This window comes from Mesoplodon bidens (assembly GCF_964165515.1).
Source record: "Mesoplodon bidens genome assembly, chromosome: 6".
NCBI classification, from domain to species: domain Eukaryota; kingdom Metazoa; phylum Chordata; class Mammalia; order Artiodactyla; family Ziphiidae; genus Mesoplodon; species Mesoplodon bidens.
Genome location: NC_138162.1, coordinates 481,086 through 506,476, shown reverse-complemented (window position 1 = coordinate 506,476; position 25,391 = coordinate 481,086). Strand labels below are relative to the sequence as shown.

Here is a 25,391-nt window from a genome sequence, read left to right as displayed (position 1 = left end):
TCCTGGAGGGTATGTAAATCCTGCATAATGTGTTGGAAGTCTTTTAAGAATTCACTGGAGGAGCCGGGTGTTTGTTTCAAGGACCACGTCCCGCCCACACCTCGCTAGGGGCGGGGTGCAGACCGCCCTGCTGGGGATGGGGTCATTCCCCCCTTAACTGACTCACTGTTGAGATAGTGTCTGCGACATACTTTGTATTTAATCCGTCTGAACTCAAATGTTTGTCTATGAAATAAAGTGGTTTTTCTTCAGACAGTTTTGTGTAAGCAGGGCAGTGGGGGCTCTCGTGTTGGGGTTGCAGGCGGGGCAGCCACTGACTCTTCTCCTCTGTCCGCAGGGTCACCTATGGCTGCTGATGAAGGCTCGGCAGAGCAGCAGGGAGGGGAGGCCCATGTGGCTGCAGACGGGGAAACCAACGGGTCCTGCGACAAGAGCGATGCCAACGGCCACCCGGCCGCTGTGAAGCACACTCAGGAGAGCACGAGAGTCAGCCCGCAGGAAGGAGCCGGGCCGGTGGCCCGGATAGCGGAAAATGGGATTTTGGACAGAGACACTGAGGTGGGGAAGCAGAACCACATCCGAGCCGACGGCTTCACTCAGACTCCCGTTGTCGGGAGCAACGGCTACTTCCTCGGCAAGGCCCCCCTGTCTGAGCCACCGCTGCGGGTGGCTGGCGCCCTGGCCTCCTCCCTGCCCGGTCATGCTGCGAAGACCCTCCCTGGCGGGGCTGGCAAAGGGAGGACTCCTGGCGCTTTTCCCCAGCCGCCGGCTGCCATGCCAGCCAAGCCCGGGGAGGGCAGCAAGGACACAGAGGACAAGAAGGCCCCGGGCGCTGATGTCAAGGTCCACAGGGCTCGGAAGACCATGCCGAAGTCCATCCCGGGCCTGGTAACGCGTCCCTGTCGGGGTGGGGCCACTCTCCTGTCTGTCTCCTCTTTTGTTTCGTGTGTGGATGGCAAGTGGACTTCTGTGCGTGGATGGGAGAGGCCGGGAAGTGGTGGGGTCGTCAGCCACGGTTGCCTGCGGGCCTTGTAGGGTTCCCGAGCGTGACCCGGCAGCCTGCTTTCTGGGCTTCTCCTCACAGGTGCCTGGGCTCACCGGGAGCTCCTCGTCTGCTTTGGGGAGTTACTGGCTTGGGAGACAGCACCCGCCTGTCTCTCTGGGGAGTGAGTAGGCGGGAGGGCGGCTGGGGCCTGGGAGTGACGCGCTGCAGACACAGGGCGTGGTTTGCTCCCCGCTTCCTGCACGAAGTCCGGGTGTGCAGTCAGATGCCTGGCATTGCTTGTGCTGGTGCTGCTGGTGCGGGTCGGACCCTTCCCCAGGGGCCCCGCGGCCTAACCCGTGTGTTTCTCCAGCTCTAGAAGGATCTGCACGGCTTCGCTCCCTGGAGCTCCCCTCTGCTCCAGCTCCCTCATTTGTCCCTTAAGACCCAGCACTTAGGTCTTGCTGGTCATTCCACATGTTGATGTTTTCAGTTTGACAGTTATATTTTTCATATCCAGTGTCTCGGATTAGTTTTTTAAGAATACCTGTGTTCTTAGTTACATCTTTGTCTTATCCTTCAAAAGACAGTTATAACCCTTGCATGGTCTTGGTTATAGCTCCTGTCTCCTCATGTGGGGGTTCTGTCTGGCCTTGGCACCTCTTGTTCGGGTGATTTTTCCCCTGAAATGACTTTCCGCCAGGAGCGTGCTCATCTTTGTTTCTGTGCTTCCCTGTTGCCTGGCTGTCGCCTGCCTGCTGTGACTGTGGAGCCGGGGCGGGTGCTGGAAGCTGGGCCGCGGCCCACTACCCACGCAGCGTGGGACCCCTGATGCCCCTGGCCTGGCCAGCCCTGGCCTGACTTCTGCCTTTCGTAGTATTTTTATGTACGTGCCGAAACTTAAACTTTTTAATAATTGTTCACAGGAAGCTGCACAGATAGTACAGAGAGAGCCCATGTCCCCTCCAGCCGGTTTCTCCCAGGGTACCACAGTGTGGGTTTACGTGCCCACCCAGCACTGCGAGCCTCCCTCTGTGGTCACCCTGGCCGTCCCTGACCCTGTCCCCCATCTCTGGAAGTGTGTTGTTTCAGGTGTTCTGAAACGCGGGATGGCAGAGTTCGGGGGCTTTCTTCCCTCACTCCGCACCTCTGACCCCACCCAGGCTATGTCTGCAGGGCCCTCCTTTGCATGTCGACAGGTTTTGCGTGTGTAACCGCTCGCCCATCGAGGGACATTTGGGGGTTTTCATCTTTGGGGTGTTCCATTAAAGCTACTCTGGACGTTCACGTACACATTTTTGTTTGGATGAAAGTTCTCGTTTCTCTGGGTAAAATATCCAGGAGCCCAATTGCAGGGTTATGTGGTAATTGGATATTTAGTTTTATAAGTAACTGCCAAACTGCACTGCACAGACTGCTACATTTTCTGTCTCTGCGTCCTCGAGAGGGGTGTTTGGTGTTGCCTCTTCTCTGTCGTAGCTGTGATTCCTCGTCGTGGTTTTAGTTTGAACCTGCCTAAAGACTGATGGTGTTGAACAACTTTTCATGTGCTTATTTGCCATCTGTATGTCCTTTTTGGTGAAATGTCTTTCATATCTTTTGCCCACTTTACAATTAAATATTTTGGGAGCTTTGAGAGTTTTGGATATGGACCGTTGTCAAGTGTTGGTTTGCAGATATTTTCACTTGGTCTGTAGCTGGTCTTCATCTTTTCGCTACTGCAGACCCTATGGCTTTTCTTAAAGCAGAAGTTCTTCATTTTGATGCAGTCCAGCTTACACAGTTTATTTCTTTTAAGACTGTGCTTTTGGTGTTATGCCTAAGAACTCTTCACCCAGCCCTAGATCCTGAAGATTTTCTCTAATTTTCATAGTTTTTTAGTTTTATGTGAACTTTAAATGTATGACCTGTTGTGAATTAATTTTTGTATTAGATTTGAGGCTTAGGGGGAAGCTCATTTATTTATTTACCTACCATTTTTTGGCCCAGCATTATTGATTTTAAAATGCATGTCAGACAACATTATTTATTTATCTCCTCGAAATTATACTCTTATTCCATCCCCACTTCTGGAATTTTATTCTCAAACATTTTTTTATATCCCTCTAGGGAGTAAAAAAAAGAAGCAATCTGAAATTTAGTTTCAAGAAATATCTCTGACCATAAGGTTTATCCCAGGGTTAGCTTTGTTCTGGATGGAGTTATCGTAATTAGTAGTAGCATGCAGTCAATTGCAACACATATTTTGTTGGAAATTACTGAGCACTCCCAGGCTGGTCATTTGTAGCGAAAGAAAAGGGAAGGATTTTGAGGCTTTGGAACCTGATTTCCTGAAGACCAAGCCCATCTGCTCCACACCCTGGAAACTTCATCTGCTCCTGGGACCCCTGCCGGAAGAGGGGATTGGAGACGTGGAGATTGGGTGCCCTCCTGGCTCCCGGCCCAGGTCCAGACCTGGCCTCTCCTGCCCTCTGGCTTCTCTTCTCCCCAGACCCAGTTTAGTCTTATTTAGTTTTCTTAGGAAAGCATGTTTTATTGAAAATTGCGTTTTGATAACAGTCATCCCCATGATAGAAAGAATGTTACACGCTTATGGCAAGAAATCCATTGTCCTTTAAGAGTTTAAAAATGCAGGGGTTTTCACAGCCTGGTGGCCTCGCGTCCCCAGGCAGGGCAGAGCCAGTTTGCCTCTCGGACCCAGTGCCTGTGCCGTCAGAAGGTGCCGACACAGGGTTAGACTCAGCCACTGTTCACGCAAAGGAAGTGAGAACCTCTGGAAGGAGACCCTTTTATCCCGCATTGGCACGCCAGTGTAGACCCGTCTCCCTAACTGAATTGTGCTCATTCCTGGAGGTGCCTCACGGGGACCTCCGGCTTCTCCTTGGGTGGCTGTGTCCCTGCGCTCTCCCTGGCTCCTTCCACACGGCCCCCCAGTAGTCCCTGGGTTCTGGAGAGAAGATGGAGAGAAGATGCGGGCCTGGCTGGGTACTCTCAGTCTGGGTGGGGCGGGTCCTCCTGCAGCTGGGGTGCAGGTGGGTGTTTGCTGCACCCAGAAGCGGGGGCACCGGGTGTGAGGACTCGCCCCGGTTGGGCCAGGCCCGACGGTGGCTGGGGCGAGGAAGGGAGAGCCACTGAGCAGAGCGAGCGCTGGCGTGGGGAGGCCAGCGGGGGCCAGGCGCGGTTGCCCTCGGGCGTCTGGGTCACACGCTGTGACCTGGGCGCGTGGCAGGTAGGTGTTGGCGCGGGTCCTCTCTCCACGTGGGGGACCGGCTGGGGCTCTGCGGTGCCCCGCCGGGAGGTCAGGCGCCAGCCGCTCCGCCTCGGGGGTTTGCTTTGTCAGATGATAAGGCCCTAACAGAGTTTAGGGTCTTCACTCAAGTTCAGCAGTTCTTAATTTTGTTTTTTAGATTTTCAAAAACAATAACTTGAATCAAAGAATGGATTTTGTGCCCGAGTGAGGACGAGCCTCATGTGGCTGTTTCCTTCTCAGATTTAGCTTCTGCCTTCATCCATGTATCCTTTAAACTCCTGTGTCACGTCTGTCTTGCAAGCGCTGGTGGAGGTGGTAGCTGCGTGGTCTCTGAGGTCGTTCGTGGGAGGAGTGAGGGAGCGATCGTGCCAAAGCAGTGACCTCCTTGAGACAAAGCCCGCGTATTTGAGAAGGACTGGAGAATTGACCCAGCTAACAGGTTACCTTTACCAGGGCTGTCTGTGCCGGGGCACGTTAGCGGTGGACACCACGGAGGAGGCCTCGGCCTGCGCTGTGAGGAGGAGCTGCGTGTGGGGCCCAGGCAGGGAGCCTGGCAGAGGAGCCAAAGGGCTGAGCATGGGTCCTGCTGGGAGAAGCCGAGTCCAGGGCTGCCCCTGGCAGGCCTGTTGGCATCTCCCCGATGTCGACTCCCGGAGATGCGGACACTGTATTAAAATATGCATAACGTAGAATTTACCATTCTAACCATTTTTGAGTATCCAGCTCAGGGGCATTAAGCACATTCACATTGTTGTACGGCCGTCGCCACCATTCTCCCCAGGACTTTCCCGTCTCCCCAGACTGACGCTCTGTCCCCATTAAACACTCACTCCCCTTCCCCACTCCCAGCCCCGGGCCCCAACTTCTCCTTTCTGTCTCAGATTGCCTACGCTTGGCCCCTCATACGAGGATTTGTCCTTTTGTGTCTGGCCTGTTTAACTCAGCACAGTGTCCTCGAGACAATGTAGCCTGTGTCAAAACTTCCTTCCTTTTTAAGGCCGGATAATATTCCATTGCATGCGTGTTCGTACACACACATGTACATTTGGTTTATCCATCATCCATCAGTGGGCACTTGCCTCCACCCCTTGTCTGTCGTGAATGATGCTGCTGTGAACACAGTTGTACAAAGAGCTCTTGGAGTCCCTGCTTTTGATTCTTCAGAGTGTACCCGGAAGTGGGATTGCAGGCCCATAGGATAATTCTGTTTACTTCTTGAGGAAGCTCCACACTCTTGTCCACAGAATCTGCGCCATTTTACCTTCCCCCCAGCAGTGCACCGAGGCCCCAGTGTCTCCATACCTTCACCAGCACTTGTTTTCTGTTGGTTTGATAGTAGCCATCCCAGGAGTGTGAGGTGGTCTCATTGCGGTTTTGAGTTGCATTTTCCTGATGATCAGTGATGTTAAGCATCTTTTCATGTGCTTTTTGGCCATTTGTATGTCTTCTTTGGAGAAATATCTATTCAGATGCTTTACCCATTTTTAAATTGGGCTTTTTTGTTGTTGTTGAGCTGTAGAGTTCTTTATATATTCTATGTATGATTCCTTTATCGGATATATAATTTGCAAATATTGTCTCCCATTCTATAGGTTGCCGTTTCATTCTATTGATTTTGTCCTTTGATGCATAGAAATTAAAAAAATTTTTAATGGACGTCTAATAGACTTACAATATATTAGTTTCAGGTATACAGCATAGTGATTCAATATCTTTATATATTACAAAAGGGATAGTCTAGTTACCATCTGTCACCATTCATTCAAAGTTATTACAGTATTGTTGACTATATTCTTCATGCTGTATTACATCCCCATGACTTACTTGTTATATAACTGATGGTTTGTACTTTTTAATCCCCTTCACCTGTTTTGTCTGTCCTCCCCCACCTCTCTACCCACTGTTTATTCTGTGTATGTATGAGTGTTTCTGTTTTGTTATGTTTGTTCATTTGCTTTGTAGATTCCACATATAAGTGAAATCATGGTATTCGTCTTTTTCTCTGACTTACTTCATTTAGTGTAGTACCTCTGGATCCATCCGTATTGTCACAAACAGCAAGGTTTCATTCTTTTTTATGGCTGAGTAATATTCCATTGTGTGTGTGTATAAATACACCACATCTTCTTTATCCATTTGTCTGTTGACGGGCATTTAGGTTGCTTCCACATCTTGGCTATCATAAATAGTGCTACTGTAAACATAGGGGTGCATTTATCTTTTTGAACTATTGTTTTTGTATTCTTTGGATAAATACCCAGGAGTGGAATTGCTGGATCATATAGTAGTTCTATTTTTAACTTTTTGAGGAACCTCCATAGTGGCTGCACCAGTTTGCATTCCCACCAGCAGTGCACTAGGGTTCTATTTTCTCCACACCCTCTCCAACATTTGTTATTTGTGGTCTTTTTGATGATAGCCATTCTTACAGGTGTGAGGTGATATTTTATTGTGGTTTTGATTTATAAGAAATTTTTAATTTTTTTATTTTTGGCTGTGTTGAGTCTTCGTTGTTGCGCGCGGGCTTTCTCTAGTTGCAGTGAGCCGGGGCTACTCTTTGTTGCAGTGCACGGGCTTCTCACTGCGGTGGCTTCTCTTGTTGTGGAGCACGGGCTCTAGGCGCGCGGGCTTCAGTAGTTGTAGCTTGCGGGCTCTGGAACGCAGGTTCAGTAGTTGTGGTGCATGGGCTTAGTTGCTCTGCGGCATGTGGGATCTTCCCGGACCAGGGCTCGAACCTGTGTCCCCTGCATTGGCAGGTGGATTTTTAACCACTGCACCACCAGGGGAGTCCCTATAAGAAATTTTTAATTTTAATAAAGTCTAATTTACCTTTTTTCTTTTGTTGCCTGTGCTTTTGTTGTAATATCCAAGGATTCATTGCCAAATCCAATGTCATGAAGTTTCCCACTGTTTTCTTCTAAGAGTTTCACAATTTTAGGTCTTTGATCTGTTCTGAGTTAATCTCTGTCAGTGGTATAAGGTGAAGGTCCACCTCCCTCCTTTTGCAGGTGGCTGTCCAGCTTCCCTGCCCCGTACACTGAAGGATCTCACACCTACTTTGTGCACAGCGAAATGTGGTTCAGTGGAGTCGGGTTTGAGATCAGACTGTCTCAGGCTGTAGGTGACTCTGGGGAAGCAAGTGGTGGGGGGTGCTGAGTGGTGTCTGGAGCAAAGACAGGGCTGTTGGTCAGTGCCAGGGGCTTGACGTCCACATCACAGGCTGTTGTGGTCTCAGAAGGCTAAGGCCGAGACCCTGAGGAAATGGGTAAAACTGAGCAAAAGCGTCTTAAAGGTGTAACATGATGATCTGTTGTGGCGTGAAAACCACTTGGGGGATGTGCACGGTGTAGCCGTGATCACCTGGAATGTGCTCCATCTGGGTATTTGCAAACGTCGTCATAGCTTATTACCTAAATCACAGGCTGGCTGGCTTTCTGTAAAGGTCCAGGTGGGAGACGGTCCTGGTTCTGGGTGCCGCACGTGTCACAGCCGCTGCTACTTCCCTGCAGAAATGCAGACTCTGTTCTTGGCCTCTGACGCCGACCTGCGCCTGTCACAGGCGCTCTGGTGGCAGCGGGTTTCCGCGCTCTCCTCGGCGCACATCTCTCGGGGGAGGGGTTTGGTGGGAGAGGCACGCTGTTTCATTGCCGCCTGCCTGTGCGTCATTGTCACGTTGTCTTTGTTTTGAAGCACGCGGCCAGTAAGGACCCCAGGGAAGGCCGGGACGCCCGCGACCCTGAGGAGCCGAAAGAGGAGTTGAGCAGAAACGCCTCGGATTTTGGACGACAGCAGCTTTTACCCCCCTTCCCGCCCCTTCACCAGTCGCTACCTCAAAACCAGTGCTACGTGGCCACCACGAAGGCACAGACAGGTAAAGGGAACCTGCCGCCGCCTCGCTCTCGGGTGTGTCCCGAGCCTGCACGGCAGAGGACGCGGGCCCCGCTCCACCCTCACCCGGTGCTGTGTCGGTCCTCCGCTTGTTTTCAGCTTCCAGATGAAGATCGTTTTCATTCCGACAGTCCGCGGCCTTGGTCTGATTGGGTGGAGGGCTCTGGATTTGAGGAGCCTCCCAGCTCATGGATTCAGTGCTGCAGGGGCACCGTGGTTCAGGTGCGGGTGGCCGTGGGGCGGCCCCCTCCCACCCGGAGCCACCTCTCCTCACGCTCACCTGGGGGCGTGGAGGAGCATCGGGTGCCTTGTGGGGCCTTTCGCAGCGGGGGGAGCTGGTGAGCGGCCCCCAGGGAGCCTGCCGTGGCAGGCGCGCCCGTAGAGCTTGCTTCTGCTGCAGACCCCTCCAGTGCAGACAGGTCTCTCCGCCAGGCCCGGCTCACATCGCTGAGCACTCGCAGACGAGGGGGAGGCGGCCCCCTGAGGGGCTGCTCTGGGGTGGTAATGTGCTGGTTGGGGCCTGTCTTCCTCAGGACTTTCAGAACTCTTGTTGCTTCTCAGTAATTTCAGACCAGAGGTTCTGCAGAGGATGCCTGTGGCGTCCCCCGTCCCCCTCCCCCCATTCCACCCCGTGCACAGTCGCATATCCTTCTCCCGCCCAGCGTGTAACGTTTACTTCTGAACGTGCGTGGAAGTTGCAGACATGGGGCCCTGGGCGCGTCCCTGTCATGCGTGGCGCCCTCTCGGGCAGTCGCTGTAGTGTCAGAGCCTGGAAGGGCCCCCCATGTGACGTGTCGTCCAGGCCTCAGGCCCCACTCGCCTTTGCCAGTCAGTCGTCGCAGGAGGCATTTCTGGCCGGCTTCCTGCAGTCCCTTAGTGTGCGTCTTGACATCTGGAGCGTCCCCCTGGGGGCACTGCTGTCTTCCCGGGTCAGGCTCGGGTCACTGCCGTCCCCGAGGGCCGTGTGTCCTTGCTGCGTCCCCTGGGAGTGGGGTGTGGGTGTTGGTCCTGCTGCGGCAGGGCTGGGTCTGCAGGTCCTTGGGTCCTCGTCCTTGGTGTCTTTGGAGGCGGGGCTTAGAGGGTTGCACAGCCCCACCTGGCAGCTTGAGCATCTAGGGACCCACTCCCAGACTGGTCGTCCCAGGATGGCTTCCAGTTCCATCGCCCCGTCCTTACTTCCCAGTGGAGCTTCTGCTGGAATGAAGGCCCTCCCCTTTTCAGCCTTGCCTCTGTCTCAACTCATGGATCCTTCTGTGAGTCTCTGGGCTCCAGTCCATCACCGTCATGTTCAGATTGTCCCAAGTTTGCCCTTTAGGCTGGCTCCTGAGTCCTCCGATGTGACCCCATCACTTTGTGAGGACTTCCTGGCTACACCAGGTGGACCCAGCCCGTCTTGTCCTTCCCCAGTCCTGGGACCAGCTGTGTCTCCAGGGAGTCCTTGTTCTGTTTGTTGGAGCGCTGTGGTTGGTTAGAAAACAGGGTCAGTCTGTCTCCCCACCACCTCCAACTTTTGGTCTATTTCAACTCAGTATTACTTGTCTCAAAGAGTTAAAGCTGGACAGAGTTTCATGTCTCTGTGGAATTAAACCCTTGTGTGTAGGGCTTGGCGAGGAATGTCAGGAGTCGGTACTTCTGTTAAAACGTTAAGGTTGGGGAATTCCCTGGCAGTCCGGTGGTTAGGACTCCATGGGTGTGGGTTCAGTCCCTTGTCAGGAAACTAAGATCCTGCAAGCCGCAAGGATCTTTTATCTTAATAAAAGTTAAGATTGTTCCTATTTTAGCTTTATTATTTCCTTATCTGTTCAATCCAAGTTTTCTAAACAGAAATGCTGAGTGTGTTTAGCAGTTTCCCACATGGGTCCTTCTCTGCCTCTGTTTCCTTATCTGAGGGCCGGAGGCGGAGACGGGCCTGCGGGCTCAGGGCAGCGTGAATGGCCTGGTGCTCCTGCAGCAGCTGCCCGGCTCGCTCCCCAGGGAGGCGGCAGGCCCCTCTCGCTGTGCCTGCAGCGTCCCCACCCCGGGGGGAGCAGGGGCCCGCCCGTGGGGACGTGGCCCTGTGTGACAGCGTCCCTGTGGACCGGGAACGGCCTGCCTCGTTCTTGAAACCTTCCTCCTCCGCACTTCCCCCCGGCCGGTGCATTAGGCTATCACAGGAAGTGCACGCTTTCGGGCCATCTCTTCTTGTCACTGTGGTGACAACCCCACCCCGGAGGGCCTGCTCTTGCCGTCCTGCTGCGGCGAGGGTGGAGACGAGATGGCAGGTTTGCATGGAGCTCACAACCCACCCGCCTCCTCCTGGGGGGGCACCTCCGCCAGCTCACCTGTGCTCCATTCAGCGCGTGGACGGACGGCATTTCCACGTAAACGCATGTGGCCCGCGTGGCGATTGTCCTCAGTGTCCTGGCGTCACCACGCACCTGCGAGGGGGTGTCATCCTGACCCCCGGCGCCCATGGCCGACGTGCGTCCTTTCTCCCCATATCCCTTCTCTGCATTTTGTAGAAATAAAACGTAAGGTATTTCTTTCAGCCCTTTCGTGGAGTTCCTCCGTGTTAAAGCAGTGGTTTTCAGATTTTTTTTTAATACCCTGGAACTTTTTACAAAAATAAAACATTACAGAGATCCTCATTCTGTCAAAGCAGTAAACCTGGGGCTGCTTTGCCCAGAATGGCGTCAGGGGCCACGAGCCCCCAAGCCCCTGCTCGGTAACCCCTCCACTGCTGCGCTTGTCAGGAGACCTTGCTCCCAGGCCTCTCCCTCCCTGGCCCTTGGGTGCAGGGATAGCTCGCTGGGCCGTTGTTTCCAGTATTCTTCCCCTTGGTCCGTGAAGTGCTGAGTGAGGATGGAGGGTCCAGGTGACAGTGGTGTAAGGCCACTCTTCAGTGGCCGCACGTCAGCGGTGGACCCTCTGGACACATGAGTAGGAGGGCGTCTGGAGGAGGCCCTTCCTTCTCAGTGCCTCGGAGAGCCCTGCTCAGAGGCTGTCCAGGTGCTCCAGGGCCCGCTCCTGATGGCTTGTGGGTCTCCCGGTGTCGTGCTGCCTGCTTGGGAGGGGGTGCTCACGTTTGCCCTCCGTACAGCTCGGTGTCTCCTTGTGAACAAATCCTGTATCCGTGATGGGTGTTCAGCTTTCTCTGTGCAACTTAAGACACTGTCGTGAGTGCAAATGATTTTGGTGATCAGAGTTTGTGAACTGTCACCTACCTCTAAAAACATTTGAATGGCATTTCTTTTCTTCTCTCGTCCCTTTTGACTTTTTTTTTTTTTTTTAGCTTGCTTGCCTTTTGTTTTAGCAGCTGCAGTATCTCGGAAGAAAAAACGAAGAATGGGAACCTATAGCCTGGTTCCTAAGAAAAAGACCAAAGTGTTAAAACAGAGGACGGTGATTGAGATGTTTAAGAGCATAACTCATTCCACGGTGGGCTCCAAGGTAAGGCTGCGGGCCGGGCTGCGGGGGCTGCCCTCCATCTCTGCTCCGGGGGGGGGGCCCCACCCCTGCCCCGGGCTCTCATCTTCCGGCACAGTAGCCACCCCCCTCCCCCGCCCCGCCCCGTGGGCCTTGCCCGGAGGAGTTGGCGGGGTCCTGACGTGGGCTTCTGCCGTGTTCCAGGGTGAGAAGGACCTGGGTGACGGCTCCCTCCATGTGAACGGGGAGAGCCTGGACATGGACTCTGAGGAGGACGACTCGGAGGAGCTGGAGGAGGACGAGGACCAGGGCGCCCAGCCAGCCACCGCGTTCCCTGCCGAGGGCAGCAGGGCCTCCAAGGACGGTGCGCTGGAGCCTGACCGCAGCCAGAAGGTGGGCGGGACGCACACTGCAGACCTCGGTCCTGGCGGGGGTGGGGGTGGTGGCTGGGCGCTTCTGGGCCTTAATAAAGCCCCCTGTTTACTTCTGGCTGGGATTCTTGTATTTTATTTCTCTTGAATTTTTAGGTAGTTTATTTTCATCAGAGAAGTGTTTGTCTTCCTGTGCAGCGTTCATGGAAGTAAACGGCTTGAGCATTTTTAGGCTTGGGAGTGACGGGAATAATACCATTAATAACCCAAACTGCTAACCGTGGCTGACCAGGTGCCAGTACGGCTTGCCCTTGGCCTTGGCACGGTGTCCCAGTCACCCGGCACTGGTGTGGTCCTTCTGCAGGCGAGGCCTCTGTCCTCCCGGTGGGGTGAGCGCCCAGGGCTGCTGACAGGCCTGTGGGGTGGTACATGTGCTGGCGTGTCCTCGTTATGGACGCTTCATCCGGGTCCACCCAGGACGAGCTCGGGGTTGGCGGTGTGCTGGCCCTGAAGGCTTGGCACCGTCTGGGGGTGGTGATACCTTATCTTGGTTCTCTGTGCACCGGTGCCGAACAGAAATACGGAGACAGAGTTTTGGAGGAAAAGAAATAATAGCTTTATTCTTTACCAGGCAAAAAGGGAACACAGCAGGCTAGTGCCTCAAGAACTGTGCCTCCCCTCCCCGGGGAATCAGGAGAGGTCTTATAGATGGAGCTTGCAGTCTGGGGATAGGTGATAAGGATCAAAGTAATGAAGGTCTTGAATTTTTCTTCTTCTTGCATTATTTCAAAACAGTCACCACTGGTGTCAGGCAGCCCGGTAATTGGGTCCGTTTGTTATCGGCTGGGTTATTGGCTGTGACCTTCTTTCTAAAATGCAGAACGCTACAAGGGCTGATTTCCTACAGGGGAGTACAGGATGTAATTCACATAGTGTCAAGAGTGTTAGAGGTTAGCTTTGTGAAGGATAAGTCTAGTTACAGACACTACAGATTAGTAACAGTTAAAATAAAACTAGCGTTGGGATTTCCCTGGTGGCTCAGTGCTTAAGAATCTGCCTGCCAGTGTAGGGGACACGGGTTCGAGCCCTGGTCTGGGAAGATCCCATGTGCCGCGGAGCAACTAAGCCCGTGCGCCACAACTACTGAGCCTGCACTCTAGAGCCCGTGAGCCACAACTACTGAAGCCCATGAACCACAACTCCTGAAGTCCGCATGCCCTAGAGCCCGTGCTCCACAACAAGAGAAGCCACCGCAATGAGAAGCCCGCGCACCGCAACGAAGAGTAGCCCCCGCTCGCCACATCTAGAGAAAGCCTGCGTGCAGCAATGATAGACCCAATGCAGCCAAGGGGAAAAAAAAAAAAAGAGAAAAGCTAGGATTGATTAACTCTTTCAGGCCAGTTTATGTTGTTTCCATAGCCTGCCCATGGCTCCCTTATTTTCCTTGTTTGTCAGAAAAGAAAAGACCCTCATTTCTATCTTTGCCGCAACATGACAGGGACACGGGGCTTGTACGGTTTCAGTGATTCAGGGGGCCCAGGGGTGCCGGGCGCAGACCTGAGCAGAGCAGCTGTTGCTGTTGGGGCCCTTCTGGTTGGGGGAGGGGTGAGTTAGACACGGAGGCGAAACTGTGGCTGAGAGTCAGGCAGACGTGTGGAGCTGTGGGTTTGCTGTCCACGTATCAGACTTGTCTGAGAAAGCGTTGGAGCATCTTTAAGATGGACCATTACACCTTACGAGTTATTCTGAAACTAAGGGTGGGCAGAGACGTTCCAGTGAGTTTGCTGCAACAGTGACTTGTTTGAAGTGTATGATTTTGTTGATTAGCTTTTTGCACTTTGCATCAGCCCTGTGGGTACAGCCTTTGACATGTGTAAAGCATTTTCTTTCAGCTTCTGGAGTTTGGGCCGTGTTTTTTCTTAGTGTTGCTTAAATTTCAGATTCATATTAGCCATTTATGCCAGTTCTATTTTTTAGCAGGTTTTGGGGCAAAATTTTAAATGTTGGCCCAGATATTAAGATATAATTTTTCAAAAATAAATTGGTAGAAAACGCTAACATTAGAGATTTAAAGGAAATTTTGAAATGATTTAAGATATCATTTGCTATTTTTTTCTCTTCCATCTTTTATTATTTTTTCCCTTTCGTGTAGGAAGGAAGCAGTCTCCTAATTCTTGCGGTGGTATTTTGAATGGTGATTTTTACAGACCTGTACTCCCCGCTGCCTGCAGTGGGGACTTGACTCTGGATGTCCAGTCTCCTTGAGGAGCTTTGCCTGTGGCTCCACAAGCTGCTCTTGGCCGGGCCCCTCAGTGGGTGTGCGTGCCCCCCCCCCCCCGTAAAGCCATTTCCTGTTGTTAGAGGCGACACTCGGGGCTCGTAGTGTGCACTTTGTTGAGAGGTGGAATGTGGGCATCTCCAGGCCCCTGCTGCAGTGAGTTGGGAAGGACAGGTTTTCATCTGCGTATCCCTGCAACTCAGTGTTTTGCTGCAGGTCTGAATGTGCCGAGCAGCTTCTCACACGACTGGCTGTCAGGATTTGTTGTCTAGCGACCCCGTTTCCACTGGGTCATGTGGTCTGGGCAGCCTTATGTGAGCGCAGAGCTGACCTGTTGCTCGAAGGTGTGTGCTGTCCAGCCTTGGCTGCAATGTCAGAGCTCATGGATACTAGTCTGTTTCTGTATGATTTCTGGGTTCGGGGTTCTAATTACAATACACAGACCTTTCCCTGTGACGATTTTGAATATATTGACGTAAGCTATCTTCTAATTCTTCATGGTCTTCATTCTCTATGTATAAACATTTGATTCATAGAGAATTTTTGATGAAATGTGAGGTAGAGACAGTCAAAGCGGGTGAATTTTATGTTATATAAATTATACCTCAGTAAAGCTTTTGGAACAAAATGTGAGGTCAGGGTTGTGTGGCCTCCCTCACATGGTGAGCCGTGTGTGCCAGCACTGTTTATTGACTGACATTTGCTTCCTTGCTGATTTAAAATGCCACCTCTGTCACATACCACGCGGCATTTGAATGTGAGTCTATCTCTGGATTCTCTATTTTGATGGAGGTCCTCGTCTTCCGGAAAGAATCTAGACACTGAATAACACTGAGTTAGTCTAGATACTGATACAAAGGAAGAAAATTAAATGGGTATCAAGCTAACAAATGAATCAGGAAATAAATAAAAGCAGAATCAAGAAGAAAATGTGGAAAACAAAATAAGATGGCAGGAGCAGATCTAAACAGATCAGTGATAGTAACAAATAGTCTTGGATTTGTTATGTGACCTGTTCCGGAGACAAGAAAGATGGGAGATACGCCAGCCGGTTCTGAGGCTAAACCTGCCTTAAAGTCAGCCAGACACAACCGTGTATCAGGGGACGAGGGCAGGGGAGGCTGCGGCCTCCAGGAAAGCTCTTCACAGGACCTGCTGAGATAACGGAGCCAAGGAGAGAGACTGGAAGGCATGTCACTGGGTCCAGCTCCCTGCCGTGTGGACTTGGGGACGGGGCACAGGTCAGCAGTGCCCAGGGCAGGAGTGTGCAGGTGGCGACCCCCTCCGGTCCCCGTGGCAGAGTTGCCTCTGCTCTTGGTCTGGGCTTCGGTGCAGTCACACAGGAGGCACTTCTTTTTCTGAGTGTGGCTCGTTTTACTCTGTGTTGTGTTTGTGCGATTGATTTATGCTGTTAGTTCATTTTCGCTGTTGTGTGACAGTGGTTTTTAAGGTGGCCCAGGGTCTCTGAGACCCTCCAGGGTTATAATAATGCTGGGATGTTACCTGCCTTTCTCACTCTCCTTTGAGGGAGCCACGCCGCAGGTGTAAGTGTCTGCAGCGGCGCATGTTCACGGACTCACGGGCCCCCACGGCCCTTGGCTGTTCTCGGTAGTTTCTACGAGAGGGAGGGGCCCTGAGGCCAGAGTGCTGGGAGCCAAGCGGGGCCGCACCCCTCTGGACGGGTGTGTGCGGGGCTCCAGTGGGGCTGTTGCCCATGTCTGGCACATCTGCGAGGGGAGCTGCACGTCCTGCGTGTGCATCACGGGCTTGTGAACCTGGTGGGATGCCCTCCTGGCGCGGCTGAGCGCTCTCACACTGCAGTTCTGATTTGCGTTTCCCGGGTTTCTGAGAAGCTTGGGTACTTTTTTGTATGTTTATTTGCTGTTTGGATGCCTTTTCTTGTGTAGTGCCTGTTTGGGACTCAGCTGTTTATCTGTGTAGTTATTTGTCCTTTTAAAAAGTCGATTTGTAGGAAGCGAGGCCCTGTGTGTACGCGGCCAGCACGGTGCCTCCTTCTCCGTGTAGGGGGCTGACCCCTCACTGATGACCGGTGTCCTTGTCTCAGCACTGGTGTGGATGGGGCATGTGCGTGTGGGTTGTCTTGGGCGCTCACGGGGCCTGCTGGCTCGGGTCCCCCACCCTGTGTGGCCTCTGCCTGGCTTAGTACTACACCGTCTGTCCACTCAGATGCCAGCTGTGGTGTTCCCCTCCCTTCTCTCCCCAAGCGCCTTATGCCTGTTCCTGTAGCTGCTGTGTGTGCAGTTTTCAAGTACTTACTCCTTATAAGGAGTTATTCCTTATTCCTCCCTTTACGGTCACAGGAGTTTCGGAAGTTGTTAATCTGCCCACATTGATGGGTAGTTTCACTGCTCAGTATTTTTAAAATAAGAAACTACCCAATGAAATTTAAAGATAACATTTAAATAAAGCTTATTATAAAGATATCAGAATCCTACAAAAAAAGGTTGTATTTAATGGTGAAAGTTTTAAACCATTGCTAATACCAGTGATAAAAAGAGTGCGGGTTGGGACTTCCCTGGTGGTCCAGTGGTAAAGAATCCACCTTCCAGTGCATGGGATGTGGGTTCGATCCCTGGTCGGGGAACTAAGATCCCACATACCACGGGGCAACTAAGCCCGTGCACCACAACTACTGAGCCCGCACGACTCGACGAGAGCGCCCGCGTGCCACAAACTACAGAGCCCATGTACCACAACTAGAGAGAGAAAACCTGCACGCCACAACTAGAGAGAAGCCCGCATGCCACAACGAAAGGTCCCACGTGCTGCAAGTAAGACCTGATGCAGCCAAAAAAAAAAAAAAGAAAGAAAAAAGTGCGGGTTGCCACTTCCTTCCCTCACACGAGCATGCCACATTGGTCATTCTTGCTGTGATGCTCTAAGGTGAAAACCGGAAGGAAACATTAATATTTTAAAGGACAAGGGAGTTTGCTGGGAATATAATCATCCATCTAAAAAAATCTAGGGAAACCAGCTGAGCGGCTGCTGTAGCCAGTGAGCTGAGCTTGTGTGGTCCTGCCAGTCAGAAAATATAAGGACAGCTTGTCCATAGTATCAGTAAACACCTGACAACACTTGTTAACCTCCTGAATGGAAAGCGTCAGGCTGTGCATATGCACAGCCACTGGTGCTTGTCAGAGTCCCTGCTCCACCTGGACGGTCTTGAGGCCGGTGTATCAGTGTGGGTCCTTAGAAGGTAAGGGTTGTTTGAACAACAAAACCACAATATCACACCTAGAAATTAGCTGTAAGTCTTTAATGTCACCACAGTGCTTAGCAATACATTTAACAAGAAATGTGTGTTATCTATAAGGAAAAATAGTAAAACTTTACTGAAAGAGGTTAAAAAAAAGAGTAAGTTCATGGAATGACCCATTATTTGTCTGATTGAGAAGATCCATTCTTTCATCTCCCTTTCCCCATGAATTCAGAACTGTTCTCATCAAAATTCCCACAGGATTTTCTGTGGGACCAGCTGAAATGGGAGTCGTTCACGGCGAGAACGGGCTGGGGGGTGGGGGAGAGGTTAGCAGGACAGATATGGAGGGGGTTCAAGCGGGGATTCGTGCAGGCACGGCAGAGCCGTGAGAGAGCGGAGCAGGGTGGCCACGGTGCACCTGTCTGTCTGCAGAGATACAGTTTGTTGTAAGGGTTGGGTTTTCAGTTTGTTCGCAAGGGATCATGAACTTTCAATAAATGTTATTGGGAAAATTGGGGGCAAAGTGAAGGCCGACCCTTAGATCAAGGTGCACAACAAATGTACACTTCATTCTGGAATAGGTGGGGGTGATGGGTGCACAACTCTGAATACACGCAAGACCACTGAATTGTGTACTTTAAAAGGGTGAATTTAAGGGTAGGTGAATTATAAATCAGTAAAGCTGTTATTTAAAAAAGCAAACTCCAGAAGATTTAAAGTGTCAACACAAAATATTTAACTGTGGGAAAAAGTGTTGGAAACCGTTTTTCTAATCTCAAATGAAGGCCTTCTGTTGTAAGACACAAACCTAGAAGCCACGAAGGGAGAGACTGGGAGGTTCGACTTGTCCAGATGAAAACCCCAGAAGTTTTACTTTAAAAAGAAATAGCAGAAGCAGAGCCTATAGAGCTTGATAGGAGAATGTTTATAACATATTTAACAGACAGTGTGTGTGTAGCTTCCACAGTTACTAAGAAAGCAAGGACCCAGTGGAAATACGGGCTGGGGCTATGGTCACGCAATATGCAGTGGGAGAAACGGAGGAGCACGCGTGGGAGACACTCGGAGGGTGGTGTGGCCCCTCAGAGGGCCTGGGGGTGCCCTGTGGGCGCCCCACACCCGGAGCGTCCTGCACGGGTGGGAGGGTCTAACCCTTCCTGTGAGATCGTGAGGGTGCGGTCACCGCGTGGCCCCTCGAGGAGCCGCAGCCTGGTGCGCGGGGAGGGGCGGAGGGGGCGCGCGGCTCCTGTGTAGGTAGAGAAGGTGAACCCAGGTGCCTCTGCTGTTCTGTTACGGAAAGATCCCACGGCGTACTGTTCATTAGAAGAGAGTAAGACGCAGAAGCGTGCTGGGCGCTCTGCCCCTGCAGGCAGACACTCCCGTGCTCGCCCACGGGTGCCCAGCATTGGCAGTAGGTCGAGGCCCTGGGGCTGGGCGGGCTCGCGGGTCACGGGGGGGTAAATTTTGTGTTTTATATTAGTCTGTGGCCTCTGAAAACCTTTTTGCGGTGAGCGCAGTCTCTCATGCGCACTGATCTGCATACGTCCGAGTCACGTCGGATCGGTGCTCCAGGTCAGCGCTGGAGCCTGGCATGGGGGCAGCCCTTCCGGGCCGGGCCCTTGGGGAGCGGGGGCATCTCCAAGGTGTGTCGGGTCAGATCGCCTGCCACCAGCGGGTCTCATTGGTTTGTTTTCTTTTTGGCTCCTGGCGGGGCTGCTCAGATGGAGGGCGAATCTGAAGAGGAGCAGGAGTCGGCCGGCACCGGGGAGGAGGAGGAGGACGGAGACGAGTCCGATCTGGTAACCTGTGCACGGGTGACGCGGGGCTCCTGGCAGAGAGGAGCCACATGGGAGCCGCAGAGAAAGCGGCCCGAGCAGAGAGCCAGGGAGGAGCCGCCGGGTGGACTGGGCGAGGGAAGATCGAGGCGTCCAAGGTGGACTCTCAGGCCCTCCGCGGGCTGGATGTGGCTCAGAGCTGAGGGGTGCGAGCGAGGCGACCTTGTGGGGGCAGGGTCAGAGGGCGGGGCTGTGGGGGGAGGGCGGAGCCTGGCGAGCCTGCGGGCCGCCCAGGCCATAGGGCAGGGCAGGGAAGGGAGTCTGTGCCGGGAGAAGGAGAAAGTGGCCACGTGGGTGGCGGAGATGAGCACTGGGAGGGGCTGTTGTGTCTGGCGATAAACGCGTTCCTTTGGGGTCGTAGACTGAAACGCAGGGAGCTGTGGTGCTGTTCTTGGCAGACTTTTTTCCCGGAGCTTTGCTCTGAAGGGGGCACAGGAACAAGGTGCTGGAGGGAGCACAGGGCATCTGGGCACCTCAGGGGGCCCAGCACGAGGGCTCGGGCTCCAGGGTAACTGTTGGAAAGGCCAGTGAGCCGCCCTTGGTGTATCTTTTTATCTCATGAACACACATTTTAAATTTTCTTTTTCTATCCATAGTTAACAGGGGTTGTGAGATCCTGGTGGTGGAGTCGTTAAGAAAGGCTAGTGGTTCATGCTCTGCATCTCCTGTAACTCGTGGCAGTTAGATGCCCTTTCTGCGTCTAGATTTGAGACACATGTACTCACAGGAATCTTGAAATGTTGTAAATTAATGATAATTTCTTTCCTTGTGCTCCATGTAACGGCTAATTTGGACATAGATTTGAAGCACATTGAGGCTTTGATGGTTCCTTTTCTCATGAGCGAGATGAATGGGTGCATGTAATTAAAGGGGGGATTCTCTTACTGAACTTGCTTAGTTACTGGTAGGACTTTTTCACTTATTCTTTCTTGTGCCAAACTCAAGTAACTGAGCTTAGAGTGATATTTAGGGAAAAGCAGGAGTGTCTTTAAGAATGTGACCTAGAAAAATGTCTAAAAGTGAAATTAATCTTCTAGTTGAATTATCACGATACAGCAAGAAAACAGAACTTCTGCTTCCAGAGCGCCCATGCTTTGCTCTTTCTGTTCCTTTCCCTTGGTTCTCAGAGTTCTGAATCCAGCATCAAGAAGAAGTTTCTCAAGAGGAAAGGGAAGCCTGACAGCCCCTGGATCAAGCCAGCGAGGAAGAGGAGGCGGAGAAGTAAAAAGAAGCCCTGCTCCGTGCTAGGTAAACACGGAGCCACATGCAGGACCCCGGGGAGAAGCGGGCCGTGGGGGGCTTGGGGCTGGGGTTCTGTGTAGGACTTCATTTGAACGGAAGACTCCACTGTTTAAAAAACTAAAAACATCAGAAACAGCTTTATTAGAGACCCCCAGGTGATGCCAGGGGGTCTCCTTCCAGCAGGCCCCCGTGGTATGGCCACACGCTGACCGCCCCCACCTTCCCTGCGTCCCGCCCTCATTGTCCTGTGCGGGCCGGCCCCTGGTCCACACAGTGGCTCTCAGCCCTTTGCTCAGATTCCCTTGATGTGGAGGTAGCCTTGTTAAAGGGACAGCTGGGAAGGGCATGATGTCCAAGTTAGTGGCCCAGGGGCCCCGTCTTTGCAGCTTTGCCATGGAGGACTTGGCGTAGCATGAAGTGTGTGTTGCTGAGGTGTTCGGTTGGTGGCCCTCACCACGTGCGTGTGACAGGAGACCCCTGCCACCTTCGCTGCGCGATGGAGACCTTCCCTCCGCAGCCAGCCCTCCCCCGGCCCGGGCACCTCTGCTCCACGTCGTCTCTGCAGATGGGTTAGCGCTGTGGAGAATGCTTACGGGTGGATCCTTCTCTCTGGCTTCTCCGAGAGTAACGGAGGGTCGTCCATGTTGTTGGCGGGAGGTGTTCCACGCGCAGCTATCTGTGGTTTGTTTATCCCTCACCTGTTGGACATTTGGTCTCATTCCAGTTTTTGGCCCTTACAGATAAACTGCTGCGGAGTTTATGTACATGTGTTTCTAGAGCAAATGCTCCGTTTACCTGGGGTAAACGTTTAGGAGTGGAGAGTGGCTGGGTCATGCTGTGTGTCTCCCCTCTTAGTGCTGCCAGCTGTTTCCCGAAGTGCGTGTCCTGCTCTGCATTCCCGCCGCAGCACGGGAGCGGCCCAGCCCCGCACTGGCCCCCGCAGCGTTTGCGCGGTCGGTCTCTGATTCCAGTGGGGCTGGCTAGTGTGTGGAGCTGTCTCACTGCGGTCACCTACCCGAGAATGAGGCTGCACAGCTTAGCCTTTATCTCCTCGTAATGCGCTCATACCTTTTGCTCACTCTAAAATCCGAACGTATATCTTCTCACTGAGTTGTGACTCCTTTCAGTGTTCTGGATACAAGTCTTTTGCGAGATAGATGTTTGCAAGTATGTGCACCTACTAAAAGTTTTAAAAAATGTTTGCTGAAGTCTAATTTATGGATTGTTTTCTTTTAAAATTCATGCTTTTCATGATCTCAGAAATCTTCGACTTAACCAACCCACGACACAAAGATTTTGTCCCATGTTTTCTTCTTGAAGTTTTATAGTTAGCCCGTACATGTGGGTCTCTGATCCACTTTGTGTGTGTGAGTGTGTGTGTGTGTTGTCGGGCAGCTCACTTTTTTGCCTGTGCATTTCCAGCTGTTCCAGCACCATTAGTTGCATTGACTTTTCTTTCTTCACTTAACCTTTCGAAACTTTGTTGACAGTCACTGTATGGCTGTTTCTACACTTTCTAGTCTGTTTTATTGATTGATTTTTCTCTATACCAGCACCGCAAAGCTGCAGGACTTCTTTCTGTCTTACACAGTTATTTTAGCGTTCTTCTAGATTCCCCTGATAGAAAAGCAGGTTTACAGAGCTGTCCCTGAAATGCAAAGGGCTGCTGGAGACCCATGTGAGGCAGTCAGTTTCAGACTGGAGTCAGGTGGCTGGTGGGGTTTGTTGACCCACCAGGCACACGTGTGTGTCCCGTTCGCTCATGTTTCCTTGTCTCTCAACCAGGAATCATCAGCCAAAATCAGAATACCCCATGTGGTTTCTGCTGTCGGCTGACAAAAGCCTTTGTAGATCCAAGACTAAAAGTTGTTTTGGGTAGAGGCTTCATCTTCACCATCTTGTGTGTAATGTGTAGGATGCCTGCCTAAATAATTAATTTTTTAAATTTTATTTATTTATTTATTTTTGCGGTACGCAGGCCTCTCAATGTTGTGGCCTCTCCTGTTGCGGAGCACAGGCTCCGGACGGACGCGCAGGCTCAGCGGCCATGGCTCACGGGCCCAGCCGCTCCACGGCATGCGGGATCCTCCCGGACCGGGGCACGAACCTGTGTCCCCTGCATCGGCAGGTGGACTCTCAACCACTGCGCCACCAGGGAAGCCCTAAGTAATTATTTAAATGGGAGTTTGAATTTTATTTCCTCCTGTAAAGTGTTTAAAATCGCACAAAGGCTACTCAGTTCCTCAGATAGGTGATGATTTCTCGCTGGTGGTTGGCTCCTTCCTGTCTGAGATCTAGGTTGAGACTGTGGCCTGAATTCAGAGTCTTTGGGCACCAAACCTCTCTGTGTTATGGCTCGTTCATTTCCCATCTTTGAATAATGTCGATGACAAGTATTTAAAACTTGGCTCTGAACTATGGGCATTTGCCCTTTGCTGGTGGTGTTATTATCCTGTGTAAATGGATGTTTTCACAGGCTTCCTCAGTGAAATGCCCTTAGAATGGCAGTTACCCGTGTGGGCCTCCTGGGACTTGTGGACAGGAGCCCCCTCCCTTGACGGGCTCCTCACTTACACACATTCCTCTCCTTGGCCTGTTCAGATTGTGTTGCCCTTTGGTGGGTGATGTGCTTCGTAAACCCCTTTCTCACAGGAGGACGCTCCCTGCGGCCCTGCAGCCTTTCCTTGTGGATCCTGCAGCCCAGGTGTCTGAGGCTGGGCTGGTTCCACAGCAACGCTGCACGTCTGGGGCTTCTTTAGCTGCTGTACATCAGCTGGTCTTTCAAAGCCGCCATTCAGATTTTACTCTTGTATTCACAGAACGTATGTGCACGACCTTTTTATGTGTCCTTGATTATTTGATCAGCTTTTATCTAGCTGGTGTGTTTGTAGAGAAAGGTGTTTCCACGTGCCCACACCTTTGCTTTCCTCGACATGGCTGCCCTCTCCCCAGGGAGGTCGTGCGGAAATGGGAACCAGCAGAAGTGCAGGATGGGGGCCCGGGTGCTATGTGTGTTTGTTGTCTGAGTGGCTCGTGAGCATCCCATGGCGCCTCCCATGGGTTGCGAGGCCCCTGCACACTGTGTTTGACGTGTGTGCCTTTGAACGCAGGTTCCGAAGCGTATGCATCGTCTTCAGGAAGCGCAGAGCAGATGGCACCCAGCGACGGCACGGGGTACATGGAGGTTTCGCTGGACTCCCTGGATCTCCGAGTCAAGGGCACGCTGGCCTCCGACACAGAAGGTGAGTGCACGCGTGGCCAGGGCCAGCTGGCGGGGGTGGGGGAGGGCGCGTTTGGTGTCGAGTGGGCAGGACACCGGGCCAGTGTGCTGTGTCCCTGTGGCGCTCTAGTAAGGCGGCCCCAGGGGTCGGGTGCAGTTGCCCACCAAGGTCAGGAGTCCTGCGAGCCATGCGTGTTTATATGGGGCTCCCCGTGGGAGGTGACCCTGTGCCCTGGCTGCATGCAAGTGGCGTCGTTCTGCACAACGTGGCTTTTTTACGATCCCTGATTCCAACAATGTTGGTGGAAATGTGTCTTCTCGTCGGTGTTGAGCTGGTGGTGCCCCATGGTGGCATATCTGGAGCCGGGCCTTGAAGTCCCTGGCACTGAAGCTCTGGGGGTCCTTGGCTCTGGGGCTGGGGCCACACACTCCTCGCTATCTGAAAATCTTTACCAGTGGATATTAATTAATAGCTGTTTGGCTCTTTTGAAAAATTTCTTTGAAATGAAACATGCGGAAAATGTAAAATCCCTGTTACTTACACACCATGGATTTTGCTGCTGTCGGGGTTTAACCAATCATTCTTTAAAGGACAAATAACCGGCTTTTAGCGTTTTGAACACTAGAGGACTTTTGGTTTACTTGTTTAGTTTAGGAAATCACATCTTTAGCTTAAGACGAAAATCGTAGGCTTGTGTGTCGGAGAAGTAGCCGCTCTTCTTGCTGCACACAGCAGAAACCCTCTCCAGTCATCACCTCATGCCTTCCTTCCCGATGAAGTGACGTCTGTGTTTACTGTTTCTAAACCTGCTCTTAGCTTTGTCTCAGGAAGGTGCCGACTTGGACGCCAGCAGGAAGTAGTGCTCGTTTTGCCACATTGCCTGGGGTCAGAGGTGAGAGGGCAGCACAGCAGGGGCGCCTGCTGCCCCTGTCTGTTGTCTGAGCTGAGCCCCGGAGGGTGAGGGAGGTGGCCTCTGCCTTTAATGTGTATGTTCAGCTTCTGGTAAAAGTAAGGGCCACGCTGGGGGGAGCCCCTTGGAGGAGGAGGAGAGGCTGTGGGGCGCCATGTAAGGTGCTTCCCTGAGGGTGTTCCCTGGATTGACAGCCACCGTTGGAGGGACCCGTGGATGTGTCCAGTCACGCAGGGCCTGGGGTGTCAGCGCTTTGGAAGGACGAGTCAGGTCCCCCAGTTTTGTGTGCATTTAGTGCTAGGGTTCCAGACCCTCTAGGGGGGCAGCTGTGGGGCCTGAGGCTGGGCAGGAGGGCAGGGGGCCTGGGGCTCCTTGGAGAAGGGCCATGTGACCTGGATGGGTGCAGAGGGTGGGGACGGGTCCTGGTTTGTGGGGGTCCAGGCGAGCCGGCCTGCCATGTCTGTAGGGACCCCCGCTTACCCTACACCCCTACTTCGTTGCACGAGAAGGAACATGAAACGCGCCTTCCTTTGGAAGCCGTGGCTGGGTCAGGGGGTCTTTCTGGCCACTGGCCTCTGTCCCTACTGCAAGCCGGCCTAGCCACGGGCTGCCTTCCTCCCAGTGCTGCCTGCCTTGCCCGGCCTGTAAGTCGGGTCAGGCGGTGATGTGCTGCGCCCAACACTTTCTTCATGATCCTGGTTTTCTTCTTCGTGTTCCCCACTTCTTTCCTCCTTCGGCCTAATGAGCAGGCTCTTTGCGCTGTTGTAGTGGGTGAGGAACGCTCTAGGT

General features: G+C 52.6%; 1 protein-coding gene across 8 annotated transcripts in view; it reads left to right on the top strand.

Moving 5' to 3' along the window:
* Nucleotides 1-25,391, top strand: part of EHMT1 (euchromatic histone lysine methyltransferase 1) — a 146,452-nt gene that overhangs the window by 73,237 nt on the left and 47,824 nt on the right. For 5 of the 8 annotated variants that reach the window (XM_081237344.1, XM_081237345.1, XM_081237349.1 and 2 more), the window contains exons 3-9: nt 338-888; nt 7,923-8,103; nt 11,392-11,549; nt 11,730-11,918; nt 19,116-19,193; nt 20,357-20,477; nt 23,582-23,713. In XM_081237344.1, the coding sequence (XP_081093470.1) occupies nt 338-888; nt 7,923-8,103; nt 11,392-11,549; nt 11,730-11,918; nt 19,116-19,193; nt 20,357-20,477; nt 23,582-23,713 (1,410 nt within the window). The remainder of the gene's footprint in view (nt 1-337; nt 889-7,922; nt 8,104-11,391; nt 11,550-11,729; nt 11,919-19,115; nt 19,194-20,356; nt 20,478-23,581; nt 23,714-25,391) is intronic. The other 3 variants (XM_081237346.1, XM_081237351.1, XM_081237347.1) reach the window with 2 other exon arrangements.